Source organism: Rhizopus microsporus (assembly GCF_002708625.1).
Source record: "Rhizopus microsporus ATCC 52813 unplaced genomic scaffold scaffold_18, whole genome shotgun sequence".
In the NCBI taxonomy this organism is placed as follows: Eukaryota; Fungi; Mucoromycota; class Mucoromycetes; order Mucorales; family Rhizopodaceae; genus Rhizopus; species Rhizopus microsporus.
The window spans coordinates 151,641-171,033 of NW_019671933.1; the positions used below are offsets into that span (position 1 = coordinate 151,641).

At 38.7% G+C, this 19,393-nt stretch overlaps 8 protein-coding genes across 8 annotated transcripts; 4 read left to right on the forward strand and 4 right to left on the reverse strand.

The window, feature by feature from the left end:
* Positions 1 to 108: 108 nt before the first annotated feature.
* Positions 109 to 649, reverse strand: RHIMIDRAFT_49995 (uncharacterized protein). Its single transcript, XM_023615328.1, has 3 exons — positions 534 to 649; positions 426 to 486; positions 109 to 375 (listed from the first exon to the last, which is right to left on the reverse strand). The coding sequence occupies exons 1-3, from the start codon at positions 596 to 598 to the stop codon at positions 271 to 273; spliced, it is 231 nt and encodes a 76-aa protein (XP_023462980.1). The 5' UTR covers positions 599 to 649; the 3' UTR covers positions 109 to 270.
* A 24-nt stretch (positions 650 to 673) lies between these two features.
* On the forward strand, positions 674 to 989 carry RHIMIDRAFT_263421 (uncharacterized protein). Its single transcript, XM_023611668.1, has one exon. It carries the CDS (start codon positions 781 to 783, stop codon positions 949 to 951), a length of 171 nt encoding a protein of 56 aa, XP_023462981.1. The 5' UTR covers positions 674 to 780; the 3' UTR covers positions 952 to 989.
* On the reverse strand, positions 970 to 2,169 carry RHIMIDRAFT_263424 (ENTH-domain-containing protein). The gene is made up of 6 exons (XM_023611669.1): positions 2,135 to 2,169; positions 1,971 to 2,090; positions 1,847 to 1,925; positions 1,661 to 1,799; positions 1,202 to 1,612; positions 970 to 1,145 (listed from the first exon to the last, which is right to left on the reverse strand). The coding sequence occupies exons 1-5, from the start codon at positions 2,161 to 2,163 to the stop codon at positions 1,377 to 1,379; spliced, it is 603 nt and encodes a 200-aa protein (XP_023462982.1). The 5' UTR covers positions 2,164 to 2,169; the 3' UTR covers positions 970 to 1,145; positions 1,202 to 1,376.
* A 329-nt stretch (positions 2,170 to 2,498) lies between these two features.
* On the forward strand, positions 2,499 to 2,810 carry RHIMIDRAFT_240780 (uncharacterized protein; the record flags this gene model as incomplete). Its single annotated transcript, XM_023609448.1, has 1 exon — positions 2,499 to 2,810. The coding sequence occupies one exon, from the start codon at positions 2,499 to 2,501 to the stop codon at positions 2,808 to 2,810; it is 312 nt and encodes a 103-aa protein (XP_023462983.1).
* A 1,245-nt stretch (positions 2,811 to 4,055) lies between these two features.
* On the forward strand, positions 4,056 to 6,137 carry RHIMIDRAFT_240781 (alpha/beta-hydrolase; the record flags this gene model as incomplete). The annotated part of the gene is made up of 3 exons (XM_023609449.1): positions 4,056 to 4,751; positions 4,814 to 5,960; positions 6,010 to 6,137. 3 exons carry the CDS (start codon positions 4,056 to 4,058, stop codon positions 6,135 to 6,137), a joined length of 1,971 nt encoding a protein of 656 aa, XP_023462984.1.
* A 55-nt stretch (positions 6,138 to 6,192) lies between these two features.
* RHIMIDRAFT_206894 (STT3 subunit of Oligosaccharyl transferase) lies at positions 6,193 to 8,494 on the reverse strand (the record flags this gene model as incomplete). The annotated part of the gene is made up of 2 exons (XM_023606944.1): positions 6,193 to 8,308; positions 8,358 to 8,494. 2 exons carry the CDS (start codon positions 8,492 to 8,494, stop codon positions 6,193 to 6,195), a joined length of 2,253 nt encoding a protein of 750 aa, XP_023462985.1.
* Positions 8,495 to 10,902: 2,408 nt separating this feature from the next.
* Positions 10,903 to 11,957, forward strand: RHIMIDRAFT_263428 (uncharacterized protein). Its single transcript, XM_023611670.1, has one exon. It carries the CDS (start codon positions 11,024 to 11,026, stop codon positions 11,756 to 11,758), a length of 735 nt encoding a protein of 244 aa, XP_023462986.1. The 5' UTR covers positions 10,903 to 11,023; the 3' UTR covers positions 11,759 to 11,957.
* A 655-nt stretch (positions 11,958 to 12,612) lies between these two features.
* On the reverse strand, positions 12,613 to 18,515 carry RHIMIDRAFT_50078 (uncharacterized protein). Its single transcript, XM_023615329.1, has 12 exons — positions 18,291 to 18,515; positions 18,171 to 18,237; positions 17,995 to 18,119; positions 17,811 to 17,945; positions 17,409 to 17,753; positions 16,841 to 17,349; positions 15,999 to 16,783; positions 15,735 to 15,940; positions 13,465 to 15,685; positions 13,029 to 13,412; positions 12,683 to 12,982; positions 12,613 to 12,630 (listed from the first exon to the last, which is right to left on the reverse strand). The coding sequence occupies exons 1-11, from the start codon at positions 18,372 to 18,374 to the stop codon at positions 12,843 to 12,845; spliced, it is 5,001 nt and encodes a 1,666-aa protein (XP_023462987.1). The 5' UTR covers positions 18,375 to 18,515; the 3' UTR covers positions 12,613 to 12,630; positions 12,683 to 12,842.
* Between the last annotated feature and the right edge of the window lie 878 nt (positions 18,516 to 19,393).

Genomic DNA, 19,393 nt, shown 5'->3' on the forward strand with positions numbered 1-19,393 from the left:
TGCATAATTATGCATTGTTAAAGTATTTGACATGTTTAATAGAATATCAGAAACAATTAAAAGAAGAAGGAAGAAGAAGAAAAGAAATAAAAAAAAATTTAAAAAAAGTAGAATTTATACTTTTGAGATAAGAACTTACATGTAAGAGTGACGATGTAAACTTGCTTTTGTGTGTGTGTGTGTGTGTGTGTATGCTTGTGTGTGTATATATTAAAAATATCAAAATAATCATTTTGATTGGTTTCGCCCTTAATATTTTTATTTTATTATTTAAAAAGAGCTTTGCTGTCCTTTCAATTTCTGTTCTTGCATCAATTCAAGTAAACTCTTATTATTTGATGTACCAAAAGGGTTACGACTGGGATGCTCAATTGGCTATAATATAAATAAGCCCTTGAGTAATTAATTGATTATATCATCGTTACCTCTGAAAATAAGTTGTTGGAAGTGTGTTGTGTTGCCAATGTGTTGGCGAATCCTGTACCACTATAACAGTGTCAATAAGATTCATTTTTGTATGCTTTTCAACCTACAAAGGGATACGAAGATTGCCTGTGTTACCGAACGTATCTATACCGTTGCTATAGAATGACATCATGTTACGGTCATTCTTCTATTATCTTCTGGGAAAAAAATATTTTTTTTTTTACCTTGGTCTTATCCATCCTTCTGCTCCAGCAGCTGATCCTGTTGTCTATCCCATTTGAGATTTTAGACTCTAAATATGTGTCGTGCACGAGCCAAGCCGTCAATCATTTACCTGAGCATTCATTTGTCCAAATGGGTTATGACTATTCTGAATTCCGGTCATCTGTGCCTGAAAGTGAGGAATTTGTCCCGATGAAAATGATGATGTCTGCTGTGGGGGGTATCCTGTCATCTGTGCTTGAAGTGTATTCTGGTATGCATATCCTGTTGGATACCCTGTTATTTGTGCTTGAAGTGGACTAGAATAGTATGGGTTGTTCTGTTGTTGTTGTTGTTGTTGTTGCGTGGCTGTAATAGGGTCCGCAAATGACATGCCAGTAGACTGCGGCCACTGCGGTTGAATCTGCGGTTGAGTCTGCGGCAGTATCTGTTGTTGTTGTTGTTGCTGTGATTGAAAAAGCGGGTCAAAGCGTTGAGTTGTGGGGAATGGGTTTGATCTGTAATCATCATGAGCAAACTATATTTATGCCTATATCATTACCCCACAACTTACAATAATGATGGACTTGATGTTTGTAATCCAAACAAATTATCAAAATTCGTCTTATCCAATTGTTCTCTTCGTTTCCTTTCCATTTCTCGAGCCTCTCTTTCACTTTCCTCAATCGCTCTTGCCAGATCAGCATCACTATAATCCAATTAAAATCTGTTATATAAGTATAATCCATCTACCTGTCTCCTCGTTTTTTGGATTCTATCTCTGCCAGACGTTTGCTCTCTTCAATGGCTCTTTGTAAATCTCGTTCTTCATCTATATACCTTGGCTCATTTCTTCTAGTCAAAGCTGTTGACGTATAATCTATATTCCATACCCTATCTTGCAATGAGTGAGGTGATTTTCTTTCATCTCTCAGTCGCTGATCATCCAATATTAAGCTGGTTACTTCATTTGCCTTTTGTCGAACTATAAGAGAGGGGTTATTAAAAGTATAGACATGGTATTATTTTATACCATTATGTCCAACATCTCTTCCAGCATCATCCAAATGTTGAAACTCTCTGAGCGTCTTGATCACATATACATTCTCTTTTGCATACATGACCACATTTTCAGATCCAAAATGTAATAAATAATCCAAGACGACTAATGCCTATGATCATATAAGTTTTTCTTTTTCATTTTTTGATATATTCTTACTTTAAAGACGTGTCTCCAATTTTTGCCCTTGTCATTCAGTCGTTTATCAAGCATATCCATGATTTCAATAAAGTCATGTCTAATGAATAAGTAATAAAGCTGACGTATTCTTTCTAGATCTTACTCGTTAAAAGTAAGTTGAGCCAGTTCATTTAGAATGACACCACTGGGTCCATGAGGGTCATTCGATGTTGCCTCTCTCACTTTAATTTGTACTTCACTAAATCCTTTTGCATAGTTTTTACTACTAAAATAAGTAATAAAATAAGGTGACACTTTATGACTCACATGCTTCTGACTACACCTTTTCCTGCCATTATGAATAAGAAAGAAAGAAAGAAGAGAAAAAGAAATAAAAAAATTACTAAAAAGAGAAATTGTTATTTTGAAGTGGAGTAACACGAAGGTGTGTGTCAATCATTTTTTATTTATTTGTAAAAATAATCTTAATGAATGTCGCAATGGAATTGGCCCAATTATTTCCGAAAACATAAAGAGAGAAGCAGAACTCCTTTTTGTGATAGACATCTTAAAGGATGAGCTGCGCGACGTCACTTCCGCAGTAGTTTAAAGAGAGTATAAATTTTACATTCGACCATTTTTCTTTTTCTTTTTTCTTTCCCTTTACTTTACTTTTATAATTGATTTGACAATGAATGAAAATTTAAAAGATAACATCGAATTACTATCTTATGCGAAATTAGCCGAGTATGATCAGACACGTATTGATTTATCCATACGCAAATATGTCTTGATTACCAATTTACTACGAGGACCTAAAGAAGATCTGTTAGAACAACATTGGTTTGACACTTGTCTAAATGAATTGACAAGAGAAGAAGAACAACAACAGCAACAGCAACAGCAACAACAAAATGATAAAATGCAAGATAAACCTAATGTTCAACTTTATTACAATTTCAATCATCGAAATGGATTCCTAGTTTACACTTCCAATCTATAACAACCCTTTTCTCTTCTCTTTCTCTCATGTACATAGCACACACATAACCTTCTTCTTTTTGCTTCCTTTTTACATATACAAAATTATACATCATACCACCATTTTATATACATATTCATCCAACTCTTCTTTCTTTTTTGCTAGTTTGAAATAAAAGAAAGATAACAATAATAATAATAATAATGAATTTGATAAAAGATCACTTTATTTGGAAATTAAGGAGGTCATTAGACAGTGTGATAAGATAAAAACATAAAAGCAAACAGTAATCTTCGGAGAAAGAAACCAAATAGACATATTGAAGACATGTGAGGCATACTCTCTTTGAGTCATGCTTCATACATAAAGATGTAATTTAATACTTTATGCGTGTACTTTATCCAAAACATGGCGACTAATAAAAGGACAACCGCATAAGCAGATCTCAGTGGAGCACACATAGTATCCTTTATAAATAGAGCTGCAGTGAATTATATGTACACAACAGACCGAGAATCTGTATAGCAAATGCTTGGCAGTATAGAATTATTGTTATTAAAACAGACATCTTTGATGTGTTTATTACCTTTATTGCTTTTAAATAAATATGCATGAATTTTTTTTTTTTGTTATAAGTTATTAATGCATTCTTACACACACACGCACACATACATATCCTTTTTCAGCTCGGAACATTTTAGATACTTTTTCACTACAAGAAATTATTTAACCTTTTTTAATCTATAAATAAAAGAGTGGCGCCTCCCCCTCCTTTGTCTGCTGATACCATTCGAGAGTGCCACAGCAATTTTATGTATAACCTAATCATGCCATTTTCAAAAAAGTAGTCTATTTGATCCAAAGAAGCAAGGGGGAAGAGAATAAGAAATGGTCAACTTGTATTCTTTAAAAGGAAATATAGACCAAGCTACATGTATGTGTCTGTGTCTAATTGAACAAACTTTCTCGGGAAAGTGCATTCATGTTTAAGCTATTCGTGATCAAACCTTGATTTATTTTAAGGAGAGCCAATTTCCCCCTCATGATGTGTTATTTATCTAATCAACAACCTTTTCTTTAAAACAAAATTGGCTTGTCATAACTTGCTTTTATATATAAATAAGTCATCGCTTGTCAATAAAAAAAGAAATTGCTTTATAAAAAAGAACACAATAATGGTATTTCCTTATTTGTAAGACATCGGCATTTAAGGCAACTCGCTTTAAAGCTGCGATAAAAAGAATTACGTCCTTTTTTTCTTTAAACATGGTCGAAACAAAACCCTTTGGATCTTGGGAATCACCCATTACAGCCGAATCACTTTCTGCAGGCTATTCAGCCACTGATATCTGTATTGATGGTGGTTATGTCTACTGGAACGAGATTGTCCCAGCCGAAGAAGGACGCGGTCAGATCTTTATGAAATCTCTTGTCAATGACGAACCTGCCAAACCACTCTTACCTCTTGGCTTCAACTGCCGTACACGCGTGCATGAGTATGGAGGAGGCAGTTTCAAGGTCAGAAATGGTCTCTTGATATTTTCAAATAATAAGGACTCGCGTCTGTACAAGATCCAGATGGATGAACCCGAGAATATTCAGCCGTTGACAAAGGATAACACACTCTACAGATATGCAGATATAGACATTCACCAAGGTATGAAGTTCCTTGTGTGTGTACGTGAAGAGCATTTCGAAAAGGAGGAGCCTAAGGATGTGGTCAACACGCTGGTCACAATTGACCTCACGACCGGACATGAGACCGTGTTAGCAGAAGGAGCTGACTTTTATGGTTGTCCTCGCTTGCATGATGACTCATTGGCTTATATCGCTTGGGATCATCCCAACATGCCTTGGGATTTCACTCGTTTGTACTTTGCCACGGTTGAGTATAAGGATGAAGCTCTTGATGTTAGGTCAATCAAGTGTATTGCTGGTGAGGACATTAACGAATCTATCACGGTAACACTTCTTTATTTCCAAACATACATACACACGTATGTCATTTCTAATCATTTTCTTAGGAATTGAACTTTGGTGTCGATGGTAAACTTTATTTTGCTTCCGACCGCACAGGTTTCTGGAACCTCTACTCTTACACCACCTATGAGCCCATTCAACTCTTGTTCAAACAACCTCTCCAACAAGAATTTGCGGGTCCTGCTTGGACATTCAATAATTCGAGCTATGCCCCTTTCCAAACTGACGCAACCAGAGTTGTGTGTATTAACAAGGATCGTCTGGCGATTTTGGACATTGAACAAAAGACTCTGAATGATATCCCCTTGGAGAACTATGAGCACTTTTCTCAGGTCCGTACCTGCATCCACAATGGCAGGGAAATCGTGGTTGTCAACGCATCTTCCCCTACCCAACCCACTCAGTTACTAGCTCTTGATCCAGACACAGCTTATGTCCTGTCGACCTTGAAGGGCCCCATATCCGAGCCATTGGACGATGCCTACATCTCGATCGGCAAAGAAATCGCGTTCCCCACTACCGATGGCAAGACTGCCTACGCTTACTTTTACGGGCCCAAGAACCCCAAGTACCAAGGTGAAGGTTTACCCCCTCTTCGTGTAGTCTCTCATGGCGGGCCTACCAGTCAGACTACAAACGCGTTCAACCGAAGTTACCAATACTGGACTAGTCGTGGTTTCGCCCTCGTCGATGTCAATTACGGTGGCAGCACAGGGTATGGACGTGAGTACCGTAACCGTTTGCAGAAGAAGTGGGGTATTGTCGATGTCGATGACTGCTGTAACGCTGCTCTCTATCTTGCCGATCAAGGCCTCGTCGATCGCAACAAGCTCTCTATTGTCGGTGGCAGTGCAGGCGGCTTCACCACCTTGGCCTCTCTTGCCTTCCGTGACGTGTTCAAGGCCGGTTGCTGCAAGTACGGTATCTCAGATATAACCTTGCTCGCCAAGGAAACACACAAGTTTGAATCAAGATATCCTGATCGATTGATCGGTGAATATCCCAAGGACGAAGATATCTACAGAGAACGTTCCCCCTTGTTCAGTGCAGACAAGATCGATTGTCCCGTCATCTTCTTCCAGGGATCTGAAGATAAGGTCGTACCTCCTTCTCAGTCCGAAATTATGGTCAAAACACTCAAAGAGAAAGGCCTGCCTGTGGCCTATGTTCTTTATGAAAAAGAAGCTCATGGTAAAAATTAAAAGGTAGCAGTAAACCATATACTCATCATTTTCTGTAGGCTTCCGTCGTGCAGAAAATATCAAGCGAACAATAGAGCTAGAACAATGGTTCTATGGTCAAATCTTTGGGTTCTCTGTAGAAGGAATTGAAGGAGTCGAGATTTATAATTATCCCAAGAAACAATAAATGGATCCATTCAAAAAGGATTTTTATTGAGATGAGGGGGGAATATGCTTGACATTTAATCTATATCATCATATGCAGCCGCTGCTCGGCGTCTGCGATTTTCTGTCTTTTTACTCTTCTTTAACTTGTATTTCTTTTTACCATTTTGAAATAACATCGCATCCTTGTGATCTCTGCCAAGTGTATCATAATCCTTTACTTTATAAATTCGCACAATCCAGTTTTCAGAGGTAAATGCTTCTTCCAAGACGGATAGTTCGGGACCTTGCATAGGCAAAGGCTGGTTACGGACTCGATCAAAGGGTTGTCGACCGCCAAAGAGTTCATTGAATCGGTAGTAACTCATCTTGTACATGAGTGACTCTCTCATCGCCTTGGATGCCTGGTCATCTACACGGTACTCTCCAGTTGCTGTAAAATAATCGCTTTCTTTGATCTTGTCTGGCCAAATACCCTGAGCGATACGGATCATCCACAAGAACTTGTTGATGTCGTCTCCTGAATAACCAAGAAGGCCGCCAAAGATGACCAAGACATAGTCGACATCGTGGCGTTTCATGATTTCATATGCATCATCTTCGTTAGTGGCCATGGCGCGTCCAACTGTGGCGATGTGCGTGTTATTCCATGTGTTGTTGTCAACAAGTGTCGTACGGTTCGAAAAACCGGCAATCTGGTATCCGTAATCCCACCAGGACATGATCTTGGCATCTTCATCTGTGTTCTTTCTTAACCAATAGTAGGCCTCTCGGAAATCATCAATGATACGTTGTGAGCCATCAGGGTTACGTGAAGCCAAAACGACAGAAGGTGAGGAGTACGCGTTGGATGTGACCCAGGTACAGTGCCAGACAAACATCATGAGCATAAAGGTAAAACAGCCAACAACGAGAATACGAGGACCGGCGCCCAATATTCCAGATGCTTGTGATTTGGCACTCGCCTTCTTCTTGGAGCTCTTGTCGTCCTTTTTGCTAGTGGATCCCTTGTCTTCCTTCTTGTTCTCTTTTTCGCTAGATCCGGAATCGAGCTTCAAGTATGTGTCCAGTAAGGTTGAGATGGCAATACCGCCACAGATACAGACAACAGGTGTGAGTGTGAGCATCAAACGAACCATGACGCCGGCAAAATACGAAGCAAAGATACTGTACACAATCACAAAGACGTGTTCGTCACGAAGCTTTTCAAAGCAGAGATAGATACCTACTGGGAATAAAAAGACAAGCATGTGCAAGTCAAAGAAGAACATGGGCCATGCTGTGGGCTGATGTTCAGAGACTGAGGCAATGATGGGGATGTGAATCTTGGCGTATCCAGTATCCCATAAAGAGTAGAATCGACCGGTCCAAGGGGCAATGTAGCCTGCGAGCGTAAGTCCGACAATCGCAGAGAATCCGACGACAAAAGTGATGCCTACAAAGGCCTTGAGAATAATCTGGAACTGCCTGGCTTGAAGATGACTACGAAGTAAGTTGACAAAACCCATGATCTGACAAAGGCCAAAGACGCCAAGAGCAGCCATATGCTCAGATGTACGCGTGGGCTGAAAGCCGACAAATGGAATCTGCATTGACATCAAAGTGCCCAGGACATAAAAAGTTGAGTAAGACACGTAGACACGGTTAGAGAAACGACCCATGAGCATAAGCACAAAGACATGAAGAGGAATCAAATTGATAATGAACACATAACCGCCCCAAGCAGCTACCATATAAAAGTAAAAGAAGGCGGATGCAGAGGCCCAAAGGGCAGATCCTAATTTGAGCGCCTTGATCCATAAGTAAAACGTAAACATAAGCAAAAAGATGGCGATCGCTTCATTATCGTATGAACCGGCAACTGAACGTGAAATGTAGCCTGGCGCGATACCAATAAAGGCTGCTGCCAATAGGCCGGCAGAGCTATCCTTCAGTTCGCTCGTCAAGAGATAAGTAGCCAATGCTGTTAATCCAGAAAACATAGGTGCTAAGAGAACACAAATATTGCGAATGTCGACTGGGAAATTCAAAAAGTGAAGCACATTGTGAATGATGGCAGCTGTAACCATTAAACCTGGATAGACTGTTCCTCCTACAACGCGTCCAAGTGGATACCATGAACGGTCATCAAACCAATTCCAAAATTCATAAAAGCCATCTTTAACCAACATGCGTGTAGCACGGTAATTGAACCTATGATTGCTTAACATCATGTTATCTAGTCTTTTTTTTAAAGTATTACCAAGGGTCAAATTCATGAATAATTGATTCATAACGAACAATACTGAATAAACGAGAAGCAAAGGCCACAACAGCAATCAAGCCGAGGATGGACCTTTTTAGTAGAATTTTCTGGCTGCTGACGTCCAGCTGTGCCATTGCTTATTTACACTTTTTTTAAAAAAAAAAGAGTGAGACGCTAACTTGGTTGCCTTAATTGATAAATTTAATTAACCGCAAATCACAAAGCTTGGCTTGATATTGGTAGTCCGATTGACTTTGGTTCTCCATTTGCAGGATATGGACTTGGTAATATAGTCATTGACGTGTCTAATGAACGCATATCAACTATAACAGCTTAATCAAGGGAAAAGAAATCTAGATTTTACATTACAGACTATGTTTCATCTTTGCTACTGCGCCAAGTACAAAAAGGCAAAAAAGAACTATGCCATAAATGTAGAGTGAATATACTAAAATATCAAAGATGTAGAAAAGGATATGGCTGAGAATATTACAAGTTGGACTAATTGAAAAATAGCTATCTGATTTGGTTCCTTGACCTCCTTTTTTTTGGATACTTTTCTAGCTGCTCTCTTTTGATTTTCATCTTTATAATCTGAAAAGCCATTATCGCTTTATTTACAAAGAGGTACGAATGAATAATAGAAACACTCCCAGAAGTCAGGATCGCAAAAAAGGTGTTTTTAAAGCAACCAAGTAGCAAACTCGGGAAATATCGTGCTGATATCATGCATGGCTCCAAAAAAATAAAAGAGATCGACATCTGATCGATTATAAAGAGTAAAGGTAAAAGAAAGAAAAGGTTGTCAAAACGTATTCTTTTTTAAAACAATAAATTGTACGCCAGGATGAAGGAAATGTAAGGAAAACTACATGTATTAAAATGGATTTCCTTGTGATGTGTACAGAACAATGTAGTAAATTCGTGTCATTTATCACTGTGCATTGAACAAAAGAGATGAAACAAATGGTGCTTTATTATAACGCATGGATTTCAGGTGATCCCTTAAAGTCATGGGAAGGACAATTAAGGGCGGGTAATGACGATGCTCTACGACAGAAAAGTGATACAAGGCATAAAAAAAAAAAAATGAAAAAACGACCGTGTCAAATTGCAGCATACATAAACATAAATCCAGGTGATCTACTGCAAAAGCTCCTTGGCGGACTCAAAGTAATTACCATTTTTATGCATGAAAGAGTTTCGCATAGTTTGCTTGAGAAATAGCAACACATTGTTGTCTATCGACGCGTTAGTAATATTGAAAGACTTAGCATCATATGATTCGCTGTAAAGTTGGATGGAGCAATCCGCAGAAAACGAGTATGAATTGATTTCGAAGAGTATCTTTGTACACATGCTATTGATATCATGAGCGTGGAATAAACCATATATTGTGTGTGCGAATCGGTCCTAGTTTTGTAGGACAATTGCAGCTTTAGTAGCTCACAATCAACTGATAATATCGTATATATAGCTCGTCGCTCAGAGTTCAACTTTAGAACCTTTTGGCAGGTTTGGCTTATACTGAACGTGCCGTAGTCTACAGCTGAGTTTTTGCGTTTTAAGGACTTGATCGAGTTTATATCGTCATTGTCATCATGCTCTTGACCAACAAAATTTGCATTACCACTGTGATCCCTAATAGCGTGCTTGTTGAAAGTATCCATGTTAATATAGTGCTTCAGGCATCCAACAATGGGGCACAGAAACTTACCGTCAACTCTCGGTATATAAATGGTCACTATAAAAAAAAGTGTAAGTATTTCTCAGTCTCCTTTTTTTTTTTTCATTGCAATCTGTTCGTTTTTCTTACCATTGTCATTTAGTACAAGATGAAATCCAATTGTATGTTCTTGCCTATGATGTTTACGGAGAGTGGAGGATCTGTCACAAACGAAGCATTTATATAGACTGGATTTTGTGAACAAGTAGAAAGTACAATGAGACTGTGTGTATCTTTATTCGGAATAAAGTAAAAAGAAAAAAGAAATGATAGCACAATCTATGAAATTTGCCTCTTGAAAACCACGAAATGAGCTTCAAACAAACAATGCAATTTTCTGTGTAAGCCTCCAACGTTTTATTTTGAAGTCCGCGTTTCTTCTCAACATCTTCACATTGGGAGCGAAACGACTGTAACAACAACAACAACAACAACAACAACAACAATAATAATAATAATAAACACAACACAGACATCTCATTTTCAAAGAGGGGAAAGGAAAGGAAAAGAAAAGAAAAAGGCAAGGGAAAACATGAAACAACTAAATACACAAACAAATACAAGTATAAAATAGTACAAAGTCATCTGTTGAGGTGGCTTGAACTTCGACATTTGAGACCATTCAAACGTTCTTCTCTTCTTTTTTTTTATGCTACGTTACCCTGTTTGATGTGTCACTTTGTTTTCTTATAGGTTTTGTCAAATGATTTTGATGCAAGATGAGAAAGGTTCCGTCAGAATATGAATTTGTAAAGATTTTTTTAATTTAACCAAACCAAGAAAAAAGGGTTTAGAACAAAAACAAACAATTCAATGCTTGAGCAAACTGCTGCATTTGTTATAAATAGGAACTGTTGCTCAACTCAAGTTTTTCTTATATAAATAACTCATCTTGCATCTCTTTCTTACCTTTTTCTTCTTCTTTCAAAAACTGAGAATGCAAACAGCTCATTCGGGCAACCATACTTCATACTCAAATAATCAAGGAAAACTCATGTCAATATCCTCTATCATCGCATCAAGTTCAAACCCTTACTACAAGGATGAAAAGAGGATCTCTCTTCCTGGTCATCCTTACAATCACCCTCACCATTTCCCTCTCTTTCGTTCCCCACCTGCTTCCCCAGAGCCTTCGTCTCCATCTTCTCTGTCCTCTTCACCAAGACACTCTATGTGTTCTATGCAGCAAAAATCTACAGATGATGAAGAAGATCGCGAAGCTTCTAGTGTTCCACTGACTTTGGAAGAACGTCGACTGAGGAACAAGGCTGCCTCTGCAAAATATCGCCAAAAGAAAAGCCAGCAACATAGTGAGATGAAATACATGATAAGTAAATTATCCGAACAAAACGCTGTGCTCGAGCGACAGCTGCAAGAGCTGCGACTGGAGAACGAACGACTGAAGGCAACATCGGATAGGCTTAGGGGTAAGATGGTGGCAAGAAAAATGCTAAAAAAATGGATTGGAAAGCAAGCATCTGCATCAGATAACATGGTATGCTCTTATAATCAACAACAGCAACATTATCAACAGTACGGTGATCGACTGTCCTACCTCTGTCATCTTCCTAGCAATAGTCCACTCACTACTGAACTCAGTTCAAACATGATTGATATCTCAAACAGCGAGCAGGAAGATGATGTTGATGATGTTGACCTTAGCTCTGATTAACCCTTTCAATGGTAAACACTGTGCAAAGCCTTTATATAGATTTTTCTTTTGTTTCAATACCTGTCTTTCTTTACAACTTTCTTTTATGTGTACATTATGTTTCTTTTTTTTTTTCCTTCTTATGTGATATATAAAAACATATTTCTTTTAAAATAAAGCATATCATTTCTTCTTTATTTCTACTGCATTACAAAAGGCGCTCTTTATTTCATGATATGTCAACTTTTTCTCTAATCTTTAAGCAAACTTTTGTGATCTGATCATTTGCTCTAAAGCAATAAACAAACTATTATGTTTCCCTTCATGAATCATACATAACTGCTTTTGGATGCCTTTGAGTCGTGTGAATACATGCCACTGCTTGTCCTAAATGCTTCTTATAGAAAAGATGCCTCCTAGCAACACTGATATTTAGATCATCTCATATCCGTCCTCGTTGTTTCAGGCAGTTTAGATACATATAATGTGTATCGAAATTTGACTGTTTTTCCATCAACATTTATGTATTACAGAAAAAATCAAATACTCATTATGATAAAAGACGATACAATGAAGACATCAAGGCTTTGCTGCGTGACAAAAATGTAACGTTTACTCTTGGATGCAACATTTATCAGGTGCGACTTTACTTTTTCATAAACAGTGTATTTTACAGAAACCAAAAAAAAAGGCATCATTATATGTCATCAAAAGTTAAGATTGAAATTATACAAGAGGCGCAGACAATCCCATTTCTGCACCTGTCACCTGCAGACATTCTTGAATCAGACTGATTACAACATCATCTTCGCATGTAATCACACTGCATAAGGATGGATATAAATAAAAGAGATGTGCTCTTGGCCCAGACAAGAGTAATTTCTTTACAGGATCTTTTTTTTAAAAGATGTTAAGTTTTGTATCTTTATGTTTCTTTAAACTTACTTGAGTTTTCTTCAATTGTCAAAATATTCTCTTGTAACTTCAATTGAATTGCTTGCTTCAAAAAAAATAACATCTCCTCTTTTCTTACCCTAACAAAAAAAAAAAGCCAAGTCAGTCGAAAGGGGGCTTTTCATTGACTATCGTTTGTAATTTCTCTCTCTCACCGCATCAAGTACCTGGGAAACGGACATCTTCCTAGCAAAGGTTCATCAGCTGTGTAGTTTCTAAGAATTGTCTCACATCTTTCAAGTAATACAGGTATGGCCACTTTAGCAATACGCTTACGAACCTGCGGGTTATCTAATAAGATATTTAATACTAGTTTCAACTATTTATATAAACAAACCTTGGTTTTCAGCTGAGCATAAAGAAAAGAGTGTCATAAATGCAGCATAAGCAAATGATTCTTTCATCACAGGCACAATCGTTCCAGTCGTGCCAACAATGTCACTTGATACTGACTGTTCTGTCTTTTCAATATAATACAATCTCGAACTCTCTCTGATCACATTCATCAACTTTTGAATCACTTCAATAGGTACACGAGGTTTGCCTAAATAAATAGCAATATCGTTTTGTATGACGCTCAAAACAGAGATATCAAAGTGCTCGTCTACATCGAGTTCTTCAATCTTCATACTCTCTGGTGGCGAACTAGGCGACAAAAGACTGCCTTCGAGTATGTCAACTAACGTACGCCAGACACCAACAAATCTTTCCAGTGGTACCTCTATTTTCGTTATTTAAAACCATGGTTCTTTTCCCTCATTAAACTCACTTACCATCACCAAAACGCTCTAGTGTTTCTAAGCCAAGTACAAGTATTTCCAAAAGCTTTTCTGTAGCCAACTTCCACAGAGGCGTCTTGTCATCGTCATGTCGGCAAGAAGGCGGACAGTCGTATTTTAACTTCATAGGCAACCCATAAGCGCCAATAATACGCTCAAAAACGCCATCCGTGTAAATTGACAAGACATGAGCATGCTGTTTGAACAATTCGGCAATCAAATGACTGCACTTTTTGTTCAAGGCGATGTAGGTCACTGTAGAAAATTTGCGTTGGCTAGGCGGTATGTAGCCTCGACTCTTTTGTTTGTCCTCAGGTGGACTCAGGAATGCCAAGGTCATGTATTCTGACAGATCAGCAATAACTAACGGAGGAACGCCAGACATACTCATATCTAACACTTGCACGGCATCCAGTACAGCTTCTTGCAGTGGTGACAGATGATCAATGTCTGGACGGTACTGTGGACTGGTCGAGTATACCAGAACGTTTCTCAATACGTCCAGCAGAACACTGACGTCCTCTAGTGTGAACGTATCTGGTATCAGTTTGTAAATCTCGGTAAACATGGATACGTAAGCCGTAAGCATGTCTTGGGTAAAGTCATCAGAGATAGGTGCTGCGCTTGATGTCGATAAGGATAATGTAAGTGACTGAAGTTCATGCTCAAGCGGGCTGTACAATGGTTTATCAGTCGCAGCCTTGTTGATGCCGTTGCCAATCGCTTGCCAAGTATTCCACGTACGACGCCACAGAGGTAAAAGTTCGTCCGCGTGCTCGAATTCGGGTGAAATGCTGACGAGAGACTTTAGGCTCTTGATGCTTGCAAGGGACACTTCTTGACTTGAACGTAAGCATGAATCTTCGAGATGCGCAAGAAGTAAGGTAAATGCTCTTGAAAAGTGTTCTAGTTGATAAAGATCGTTCAAGAAGTCATGAAAGATGGATGATATACCCGTTAATATCAACACTTTTGTTTCGTCCCACTGCTTGTCGGCTGTATCCCTGGAGTGATGCAGCATGAAGCCAGAGCTGTCTCTTTCTGCTGCGTTGGTCATGAGAGTTCTATTGCCAAGTGCCACCTTGGATGCTCGGATGGACGACATCTTTATGGAGTCAAGAAGCGGGAAGAGCACCTTCCAGATGCATGCATTCCATAACTGAGGACCGAGAACATGACCGTTCATGCTGATGGTTCGGAATAGTGTCTGATTGGCTCCGTTACGTACCTCTGGACGCCAATCTGTGCACGTGTGTGACAGCTGCAAGAGGAGTAGCATCCAGAGAATGCTGTAGGTCATGGAAAATTCACTGTCTGCTCCAGAAAGACTGATGTCAATATTCAAACTCTCGTTATCAATGGGTACATTCTCTGTTTGCTCTTTCATAAGTTCAGTACGTCGTGTTTGAATAAAATCAGATAGGTTCCACAAGAGTCCAACTGCGGTCAAGCTTATGTTCAAATCTTCACTTTGCATACCAAAAGAGCCAAGTGTAGCAATACATTGACGAAGGCAGTCGGGTGATAAGAGCGATAAAAAGTCGGTGCAGATAAGTTGAAGACTGGCAAATGCAACCTTGATAGAACCGGCAGCGGCGACTGCGGCGGCTGCGGTTGAAGGTGTTCTATTGCTGATGGCTGAGGCATTATTGGTAATGATAGATGATCCAGTGGTGTCGATGCTAGCTCGAGTCTCTGAAGCTTCGTCCGCTTCTTCATAAATGATCTCCGGTGGTACTCCGATGGCTGATACAGCAACGTGGCGGAGCATATCAAATATAAGGCCCCAACCGCATGTGAATGAATGTCCTGCTGTCTGAAGCAGATTATTAAGCGTTTCTAAAGCCATTTTTTGAACCTCGCTGAAGGCTTTAGCAGATGTTTCTTGAAAGAGGCTTTCTTCGCTTGCTGGTGGGGTATAGTTGATACACTGACTGAGAGCTAATAGTAAACGGGTTTGGATGTTTTCATCTACTTGTTTATACTCTGAGATAACATAGTTTATGACGTCTGTTATAATGTCTGCAATTGTTTCACAACATTGGGTGCGAATGGATGATGGTGTCAATGGATAGTTGGCTGTTGCAATAAGATGTGTCATGATCAGGTCCCATACTCCTGGTGATTGGCTTTTTAGGCTAATGAGTCTATTCATATCTAAAGTTACAATGTATTGAAGTTTGTCTATGGCAAATGATCTAATATTATATATTTTCTTCAAGACCATCATTAGATTCATTTCTATTTCTGTTTATTTTACTTACTGTTCTTGATGACTTGTGAGAAAAGACAGATTCATCTGCACTAAATGGTACTCCACTAATCTCAGAACTGAGGCGACATAATGAGGCAGCGAGAGCTGTAAATGAATCATCATCCAATAATTTACTATTATCAAGCAATCGCTGGAACGATGCTCGGATAATAGCCACATGATCCGACTCTTTTATCTGGCTATTGATATCTTGTGCTAAGTAGATAACATGAATAAAAAAGAGAAATAATCATGATGGGAATCAGATAATTACCTGAGAGATTCAATCCTACTGTTGACGAATTTGTCATGGTTCTTCTCAGACTAGCTCCTCCTGATCCTCCTCCTGTTGCTACTGAACCTACTACACTAGTGCCTGAAGAGCTTTTAGGCGTAGGTCGATTGAATAACAAGAAATCAGCCAACTGTAAGGTTTCGAGAACAAGGTACCATGACGCGCCCAAGACATTACTCAAGAACATGACAATGTTCAGAAGTACTCGTAAGCTGTATAGGCTCTTCTCATTTAAAGTAATGTTGGCCAGTGCCTGTTGCTGCTGAGCAGATAATTCTGAAAAGGATACTGCTGATGTCTGTTGTAGAGATGATATGGTAGCTACGCTTGCTGTGCTACTTTTTGTATTGCTGTTAGTGATCAATCCTGAAGATAAAATAGGAATCATAGGTATCGCATTCTTGCATAGGTTGGTTAAAAATGCATCACGAGGCGTAACAAGGTCGAGAACGCCGCATACATTGGTGAAGTTTTGGTAAGATTTTAGCGTGGACTGGAATAACTCTTCATCAAGGTTGGCTGTTAGGTAAAATGACATGGCAGCTAAGAGTCCGGGCCAAGCGACATTGGCCATTTCAGTAACAAGATCAAGATCGTTTTTGATGGGATCATCATCCAGGATCAGCTTGGTTGATCCAGGAGAAAAGCGAGAGAGGGCAAAACCAGCTAGTCCATCAGCAATTGAATTTAAACATTGTAAAGAAAGATAAAAGATGTACGTCTCTGGTATAGTAGGTGGTTCTGTTTTGTCTAACTGGTCAATGCTATTTAAGAATAGTTAACATGGACCAATAAAAGCATAGCTTTTAAAAGAAACTAACCATTGAATACGCATAGTAGAAGACATGGCGCTCAATCCTTCTGGCGTTGCTGATGTCGACGTACTCTGGGACACATAGGTTGAATATCCTACATGACCCGACCCTGCATCAATACTGTCTCTTCCTGTCTGATTCGCACCAATAGTTTGAGGCTTTTCTGTTGCTATACGCCCAAAGTTGGTGATCATGCCTTGAAAGACATTTGTGGAACTAGCAGGTCGGTCGTACCAGCTGTAAATGGATCTTGTTAATGCAGCATCGCTGCATACTCCCTTAAATACCTCCATAGCCAATACTCTCAACCAAAGTGGATTCTCTGGTTCTAATATCTTCACAAACATGGACAAGAATACTTCACATTCCATAATCAAGATTTGACTAAACTGTTTGATCAAAATATTGACGACTCTTGTTAATCTCATCGTTTGGGAGAATTCACTCTTTTCCGAAAAGTTTTTGATAAACATCGGGCAGACTCGTTCTTTCAGAATGGAGTTTAACTCCTTGTGCTATATTAAAAAAAGGGGGGGTTAGAGAGTTGTACGTTTATGATCGAATACTGTCATACCTCCCGAAAGAGTGCATAGTGGTTAGTTAATACGCTTTCGATCAACTCTAATCCAAATGTCTTTGATAGGTGGTTCAATCGAAGATATTCTGGTGGATCCCCGTTTGTTAATAAACATAAATCTTGGAATAAATAATACGCATCCTTGGCGCATGGATGTAATTTAATCTTTTCTCCTGAGCTTATTTCTATTTCATGCGTTGCATCTGATTGTTGTAAGCCGAGTGAATCCTCTTTGGTTACCTTATCAAATACGAATATGACAAGTTGACGTAGTGTTGCTACTGCTGTATTGTTGACTACCATAGCTTTCGAGTCTTGTAATCGAAAACAGATGAGGAGTGCCTAATATGATAATGTAAGTGTGGCTGTTGAGTAAATTCTTTTTGTTTTGTTTGTTACTTCTGCCAAAATATCATCATGAACACTTCTATAATTGTTCAATAATGGCAAAACTGTTTGTAATATTTTAAGTTGAATATCTACTCCATGCACACTTATATCTGTCAAGGTACGCAGGATTGTCCTGACGGAGGTCTATCATAAAGTCAGCATATGTTCATTCTTTCCTTCTGTCTCTTTTTACCTCTGGTATAGCATGAAATGATATAAGCTTTTGTATGCATCCAATCGCAATGGTAATCAGCTTTACTTGCTTTGTTTCGCATGCCAGCACGAATGGCCTTAAAGCGTCGTCAGTTTTCGCCAACTCTAAAAACGAACGTGTTTAGTTTAAGCAGTGACTTTTTCATAATGACTAACCATTAGCAATACTGTATCCAGGCCTCTCTTTGAAGCTTCTTAATATGACACCAAGTCTTTCTGCTGCCTGTAAAATTGTGTGTTAATATGATGTCAGTAACCTTCTTCTTCTTTGCTTACTTCTTTAATTTCTGGATGCTTTCTTCTAGCTTCGCTTGAAAGGGTCAAAAGTTCTGTTTGCAAGAACGCTGTAAGACCACTCATAGCGGTTGTTTTGGTATAAAAAAAAAAGGCAAAACAAAATGATGAGCACTGCCCTCTAATGAAGAGCCAAGTTTAGTGAACTGGAAAATGCACGTCGTAGTTTTAAAATTTGATGCTGTCCAAAAATGAAAGCACTTCACGACTTTGTTACTTGGCATTTTTACGTACAAAAAAAAAAATACCCACTTTACCAAATCTTGGTTTGAAAAGGCAACTTTATGGAATTGACGATATTGTGGAGTTGCTGAGAGATTAGTAGTCAGCGAAGGTCTTGTTGTTTTCTTTCTGTAAGGCTGGAGACGAACATCTACGGTCACTGATGTCTGCATCGTCTTTGCAAAGGCTTAGTACACGAACACACATTGGACTTCCTTACCATCCAGAGGAATTCGTCAACGAACCTTATGAATGTGTTACATATTACTAACTCTCTTTCCATACATATATGTATATGTATACCGAACTTTAAACAAATTATCTGGTCTGTGCCCTTGTTTTTGTTTAAACATTCCAATACGATGGCAATCCACATTGCTCAGCTATGAACTTATCTTCCGAGAGGTACATTATGCCGTTTTCCATTCCAAGCATCTATTGCTAAGTAAAAAGGAAGGCAACAGAAACGACAACTAGCCATTATAAATAGATTCTTAGAGGATACGGTGGACATTACGGATGAGAATCCTGAATTCAAAAAAAAACTGTTATCTGGTTATAGACAATGCCTTTACCTTTATCCCTCTTCCTACTCCCCAAAATTAAAACCCTCTATCGAAGCAATTTTCGTCCTAGGTAAAAGATGCACTCAAGAAGGAAGCATTGCTGGACTCTGAAATACTTTCTTCAAGAACATTCGAAGTTTGCGATACGATTAATCACATGAATCTCCATGAATGATATGCCAATCTTCCTCCAGCTTTGAAGATTGTTAATTGAAGCTCTGTTTAGTTTTTTTTTTTTTTTTTTTTTTTTTTTTTTTTTTTTTTTTCCTAATATCTTATACACCGAATTGACTATTT